The sequence below is a fragment of the Belonocnema kinseyi genome, chromosome 7, assembly GCF_010883055.1.
Source record: "Belonocnema kinseyi isolate 2016_QV_RU_SX_M_011 chromosome 7, B_treatae_v1, whole genome shotgun sequence".
NCBI lineage: Eukaryota > Metazoa > Arthropoda > Insecta > Hymenoptera > Cynipidae > Belonocnema > Belonocnema kinseyi.
In genome coordinates, this window is record NC_046663.1 from 100,358,312 (window position 1) to 100,365,753 (window position 7,442).

The following is a 7,442-nucleotide window of genomic DNA, read 5'->3' on the forward strand; positions in this document are numbered from 1 at the left end:
TAATAATAATAATAATAATAATAATAATAAAATATTATCATTTAAATATTACTTTTCTATAACTTTTTGTTCTAAATACAAAAAAAGAATTAGCAATATGCAATATGTAGAAATATTTGATTGAAGGGTTTAGATAAGAAAAAAAATAGTTTGCAGAGACTCACTTTTCTGGGTAAAGAGTTGCCAGATTGGCTGTTATTAAACTTCCCCAATCTCCTCCTTGGGTGTAGAACTTGTCGTAGCCTAAGCGAGCCATTAGGTTTTTAAATACTACCGCAACCTGAAATTAAGCCAGTGAATTAGGTTTAGATAAAATATTAATATTCCAGTAAATCAAAATCATAACTGAAATTCGTTTTAAAATAATCTAAATTGTTTTGTATTTTTTAATTTTTATCTGTATCAAATTTTGAAATTGCTTACGTTTGAATAGGTGCTTGAAATTTAAAATTGTGCTTTATTTATCATTAAAAATTCTAAAATGTTCACTTATTTCTCGATTCTATTAAGAAAATTGTTCAATGATGAAATGAATAACCTTTTTCATTTATTTTTTACTTTCATGAAATTTTAAATACTGTAGACACTTTTTACTTGGCACTGTTAATTTTTACTATCCTCTTTGTATACTTATGTATGTACTATCAAAGATAAACATTAGTATATGGAAAATTTTTTTTTTCAAAATTTCTCGTGGTTAACTGGCATATGGCACCAATATAGTTCCTCAATAATTTATAGAAATTTTAAAAAATAAATTTAAGTGAAAAAATATCATTTCCAGATATGTGTAGACGTAGACTGTAGCTTTAGCTGACTCAATGCATAAGAAGACAAGTTTTTAATCATCTATGTTTTTATCAGAGAATTGAACAATAATATGGTGGCATCAAGAGTCAGCTTATATCATTTTTCTCATATTAATTTCTTTTTCAAACGTTTCATTTCTTTTTTTTTTAAATAAATTACGAATGATTATAAAGTAAAATTCTTCAATTATAACTGTTCCTGTTTTCAAGTGACAAAAGCATTCAATTTTTCAATTATGAACACTTGGATTGCAAATTGTTAAATTTTAACAGTGTCCGAATTAAAAATTGTTCCAGCTTTATTGATCAAATTTGCAATTGAAACGATTTAAACTTTTTAAATTTAAAATTGTGTATTTTTATTTAATGTATTCAGAATGGTAAATTATTGTTATTATAAATTTTCAGGATCGTTTAACTTTAAAATCTTTAAATCTCTTTATTTAAGATTCTTAAAGTTTGAAATTTGATATATGGGTGATTTCCAAAAAGTTGGCCAGTTTAGACAATAAGATTTTCAAGAAAAAATTTTTAAAACGATCAAAAAAATTTTTTTTAATCAAGTTCAATTCTACCCGTGCAGAAATTGCCAAACTTATTCCCAAGTTCCGATCTGGGCCCGATCGGATTTTCGACAGTGGCCACAAGGGGGCAGAAAGTGTGGTTCATGTCGGAATCATGTCGGCTCGGGTTAGGTTGGACAAGATTATGTCCAGTTTACTGTTGTCGTATTATTGTTTTGTTTACATCGAACTTAAAATGCCAAAAGCAAAAAGGACATTGCGAGTTAGGAAGGACAGGATTGTTAGTGGAATTTCTTATATCCGAAATGAAGACGAAGATAAACCGATAACCAGCAAATTTGATTGTCAAGGCCAAAACCCCAGAAACTATAAAAATTCCATGTTTTACCTTTATTGCAGTCAATAATCAAAATTTACAAAAAAGTTTTAAATATAAGTTGTAGGTCTTTCAACAATACACATTTTATGTTGAATATATTTATACCCTACGACTGACTTTATTCGAGAAAATGTACGATAAATTTGAAAAATCGCAGAAATACTGCAAGCTGTTTAGCAGTTCGACTTAAATTGTATGAAGAAATGATAAAAATTATAAAATTATAACAACAATATGTATTTTTAAAAGATCTAATAATTTGTGCTTGTTTTTGGAATATTTTTATAAAAGATTCTTCAGATATTTATATGATCAAGGTCAAATGCCATACATCGCGAAATTAGTGACTTGAGATTAGCGACATCCCATTTCATTTGTTCCTCTCAAACTGCACGAAAATCACTTCCATTCCTAAAGTTGAACGTCAACTTCCATTGCCTTCACATTACTTGAAAACATTACTTTATACAAAATATATGAAATTCCGCATTAGTAACATTATAGATTAAATGGGTTTAATATTTCCTCGAATATAACTTCCCTTTTAAAATCTCATTTCACGTACCCAATGTGCGTTAGTCAAACAAAAGACATTCCAAAATAATATTAAAAAGGTTAAAAAATATAAATAATTGAAATTCATTTATGAATGTGTGTGTGTAACAGGTATATATTTGAAAATTGTTTTTTAAAACATAATAGCTATTTCCGAAATGCAAACTCTTAACAATAAATTAAAGGAATACAAACAATATTCTACATTATTGAACTGCAGTTCAAGAATGTAGAATATTGAAAAATTGAAGTTTTGTAAAACACAGCCTGAAAAAAATATTAATAAAAACTTTTTAAAATTTTACTAATAATAGAAATAAAAAATTAAAGAGGCCACATCTGGGCCAGATCTGGCCCCCATTTTCGGTGCCCAGATCTGGGCCCACTCGGGTAGGACGTTTCATTTACGGTCTGGCGCTAGACAGATTACCCTATCGGGGCCACTTTTTTCCCGACCGGTGCCCCACCAACATTTCTACATGGGTAAAGAGTATGAAAATATTAAACTTAGAGATTAGGGAATGTATGTTTGTGATAGATATGCATTTTAAACATAAATAGGTCTTCCTGTCTGTTATGTTAAACTCAACAAGGATAAAAAATAAAAAGTTCCAAAATATTTTTTAAATAAATGCAGAGCATGTAAAATTATTTAAACTAGGGGGCAAATGGCTATTATTATTATTTGCTTGATTTTTACTGGAGTCTTTCAAAATATGCTCTAATTTTATAACCGGGCATTTTTTAACAAATATACTGGAAAAATAGTCATAATTATTTACTGTTATTTCAAATCAGCGTTGATAAATCGATTTTTACCTATATTCAAATGTTCGTAGTATAAAAATAATAATTATAGTCTGCAATGTGAATAGTTTAAGTAAATGAAGATATGAGGAATCACACGTACATTTTCATTCTCATGTCTTCATGTATTTTTTAGTTTTAGCCTAAAATTTGGAACTCTCTTGCGGGTTGTTATCTTTTACAACCTTCTTTACCTAATTTGTAATAATAAATATAATCGATTTACTTGTGCGGCTCCAAGGCCAGGTCGAACAGCAGCTTCCGAAAATCCATAACCTGGGAGCGAAGGTATAATAAGTTCAAAAACGAAGTCCTTATCAAGTCGTGAATTCGTAAGTAATGGAATTATTTTTTGGAATTCGACCACTGATCCAGGCCATCCGTGAACGAGCAACAGAGGTAAGACTCTTACTTTCCTAGTCGGTGGAAGTGTTGGCTTCACACGATAAAAGTGGATGTCCAAACCTTGAAATACAAGTTTTTGTTTAATAAATTTCATTAAGGACTTGAGAAAAAAATTATTGAAATATAAAAATTAAGGGATGCATCAGTGAAAATTTAGGCCACCCAAATAATAACTTTCCAGAATTATTAAAATTCTATTAAAGTTGCACCAAAAATATTTGTGGTATTTCTCATGTGTTCACTAATTTTCAGTGAACCTAGATACGACATCGTTTGCAAATGATTTGTAATGAATTTGTAATAACTTTTTTGTATTTTGCAGATATTTTTTTGTTCATGAATGACTGCCAGAAAATTTATGTTAAAATACCTTATCATTTAAATTAAAATGAGTAAAAATTTCGATGGTGTCACCTTTAAAAAAAGTACAATTTAAAATAATAAAAATTCTTATAAATATAATGTCCTACCTTGTATATTGGTCAAAAATTGTGGATACTTGTTAAGCAGTTCTTGTCTCTTATTCCAACTGTAATTATCTTTCCAATAGCGCAGGACATTTTGGATGTAAGGTAAAGTAACGCCATAAGTCCATTGGGCATCTTCTAAAGGTGCGATTTTGGGCCTTAAATCAGCAGTACTGAAATGCTTGTCTAATCTTTCGTAAAGGTCATCTATTATCTTGAACAGGAAAGTTAAGCATATTTGAAGATTGTAGGTAGTGGGTTATTTTTAGATTCGCAAAATACCCTGATAAATGCGCAAGTAATTTTTTTTAAATACAAATTCAAACCTTAAGAGAATTATATAGTTTTTAACCTCTGTGAAGATGTCCATACAAAAATTGGAATTTTAGCAAAATTGTTATTAAAGTTTAAATAAAGATACCTGCAGAGGATGAAAACCCATAAAAGTATACTGAATTTAAATGAATCTGCAATAAAATGATGGAACTGCAGGTCACGTACTTAACTTGCAAAATCATTTAACAATTATAAACATATAACTGCTGCGCAATATATTTCACAAAGAGTGATCCTGTATTTCACATGTCATTTAAGACAGTTGAATCACGTTTTAACACGACAGCATAAAATTCTTTCGCGCCACATTTTTTATACATCTTTAAAACAAAGATTGAGTTTTTCATTGCTTTGATATGATGTTGATATATGTGAAGTAAATCCAATTTTTTTTTAAATTCGCAAAAATAATGTTTGTCCCTATTTTTTTTGTAATATTGGCTTTAGACTTCAATATAGATTTAATGAAGCGAAAAATGGCAATTGTTTTCTTTGACGACTGATTCGATTTTTTGATTAAATAGTTTTCAAACTTTTGGAAAATAGTCCATCTAGTCCAAAAATAAAATATGAGTTAGGGGACACCAAAAAAGTTGAATAGGGTAAGAGCACCAGTCGTTGGCACCCCCTTTAATTGCTTTCATGTGTGCAAAATATGATAAATATTTGCATGTTATTATCGTTTAAAGCAAATTAGAGGAGATTGCCAGCCACTGATGTCAGTTATCCTCTTTTTTAAAAAAAAGCAAGAAAATAAAAAAAAATCGTTAAAAATTTGGAAAAATCATGTTCTCAACTAAGTCAATTCACGTTCTGTTTAAACCACTTATATCAACCAATACTAACGTATTTGTGAGTAAAAATATTCTCAAATTAAATTTTAAAGGTCAATTCGAAAAATTAATCATCTGGTTGCCAAATATAGAAATTATTGGTAATTTTTGCACCTGGAAGAAAGGCAGGATGTGATCGAACTTACACATACACTTTTCCAGGTCTCCCTTTGTAATTCAAATAAATAAAGTTTCTCTAAACATTTATAATTTGGGCACTGATTAGTATTACGGAATTTTCCGTAATATTAACCCCAAATGAGCTGGAATGGGTTAGACTTATTGAAAATTCCATAATATTCTCGTAAAATTAAATGATAAAGCGAAAGTTGAACATATTATTATTTTAATATTAACTATTTTTTTAGCATTATACTATTTCCAAGTAATCAACTATTAAATATGAAAATATTGAAACAATTATTAACATAATAACATTAATCAAATTTCCTTATAACTATCAAATGTTCTGCTTTTTAAGTATAAGAAAATGTTTCATTGAAAAATGTGTATTTTTGTTGTAATCTTAATAAAAGTTCAATAATTGTATTTACAAAATCAATGACATTTTAAATCGTCTTGCCTGGTCTCATACACCAAAAATTTCAAATATTTTTTGAATTCTCTCAATGTATTTAAGGAATGTCTTTGCAAAGCAAACAAATATCTAGAGATAAAAAAATACAAATGATTAAAAACTAAATTAAAGATTATACTCAAATTTGTAAGTATTTTTAAAAATCAATAATTAATCTACATTTATTAAGTAATTTAATGCAAACGTTAGATTAACATTTTTAATGCTACAATTGCGTTAAAGATCAGAAAAGATGAAAATAATCTAAAACTAAATTTGGATGATTTTTGTATTTAATGGGCAAAATGCAAATGCTTTTTTGTCTCCCCCGACTGATATTTTGCTTTTGGGCTAGAAAAAAGACTGACTTAACTGTTTAAAACAATTTACTGCAAAATTTGGAAAAGCCATGAGAGTAAACAATTGCACGAAAAAATATTAGGAGTACAAACCGAATTTCGAACAAAATGGAATGAAAAATGGCAGCGTATATGTATACTGCAAAAATCGGCTATTTGTATCGATATTTTTGTCGAAGTAGTCTCTTTTTTAGGTCTTGTTATATCTACCAAAAAATCCGGCTATTTGTAGCAAAATTTCGGTACACATAGTTACGTCACGACTATGAAAAATACACATTAGTTTATAAGAAGATTTACCTTTTTCGAAACATCTATTTTAAAAGGCCTTATACTTTTGTCCTCTTTGCCGAGTTTTTGCTTTGGTCCCCAGAATGTTTCTGGCAGCTTTGGTACTTCTGGATCTGATTGGTGATATCTGAACAAAGTAATTTGAATTCATCATTCAATATAGTGAAAACTGTATATTTTTGGTTTCTTACTCAAAACATATATCATAAATAATTAAACAATAAACTATGATGGAGAATAACTTTATAATGAATGTTTAAAAATAGGTTGATTCTAAAATTCCTTTTTTGATTCACCTCATGGAAAGGTCTCGGTATAATCAAATAAAATCTTAATCAAACCGGATAGTGGAGACCTTGCCGTCAGTGAATCCATGTGTAATTTAGAACACTATTCTTTCGGTCGATGATCTTTAGTATCGAAAAACTAGAAAACTATGCTTAAAAAACTGATAAGCAACTTCTTTCACTTTGAATTATAGTTTCTTTATTTTATTCTTTTTCACAACTTACTTAAGGTATTGCGCAATTCCTACAGTGAGGATAAGAATCGGGAAAACTGCTTTCCACATCGCGCCCGACATAACGCTCACGAGAACTTGTGAGCTCTAAACGAAATCCAGGAACGAACTGGAGATTGTAAAGAATTTGTTGACTGGAAGTGGAGCTCAAGGCATGGAAGCATATCTTCAGGCGTTACGTGACGTTTAATGTTCGACATTAATTTTTAAAGGATATTATTTTTATTTTCCATATAAATGCATTTCGCAAAATGTTACAAATGTCTGATAATTTTTGTTCAATTGTTTTTAACTTTTTCTTTTAGTTTTATATTTTGAAAGAAGAATGTTATAATTTTATTTAAAGCTATTTCACTGACAAAGACCAAATATATTTTATAATAATTAAACGCGAATGCAAAATTCAGTTTTGAAGTTTAATTTTTGATTTTTTTTGCATTCTGAGTTTTTTATTTGAACTTGTTTAAAGTTAGAAATTTTTTATTTGTAAAAGTGTACAAATTTTGAATGAAAATTAAAAGGAAACAAATAAAAAAGTTTTTGTTTGAAATTTTCAATTTGTAGTATTTAGGAATGAATA

The 7,442-nt window shown here is 28.6% G+C and overlaps 1 protein-coding gene across 2 annotated transcripts in view; it reads right to left on the bottom strand.

The window, feature by feature from the left end:
• The window catches only part of LOC117177235 (juvenile hormone epoxide hydrolase 1-like), a 9,249-nt gene extending 2,259 nt beyond the window's left edge, over window positions 1–6,990 (bottom strand). The window contains exons 1-5 of one of the 2 annotated variants that reach the window (XM_033367807.1): window positions 6,855–6,990; window positions 6,352–6,469; window positions 3,950–4,160; window positions 3,301–3,539; window positions 165–280 (exon numbers count right to left, since the gene is read on the bottom strand). In XM_033367807.1, the coding sequence (XP_033223698.1) occupies window positions 165–280; window positions 3,301–3,539; window positions 3,950–4,160; window positions 6,352–6,469; window positions 6,855–6,925 (755 nt within the window). In that variant the 5' untranslated portion in view covers window positions 6,926–6,990. Of the gene's footprint in view, window positions 1–164; window positions 281–3,300; window positions 3,540–3,949; window positions 4,161–4,367; window positions 4,497–6,351; window positions 6,470–6,854 lie in introns of those variants that run through there. The other variant, XM_033367808.1, reaches the window with a different exon arrangement.
• Window positions 6,991–7,442: the final 452 nt, after the last annotated feature.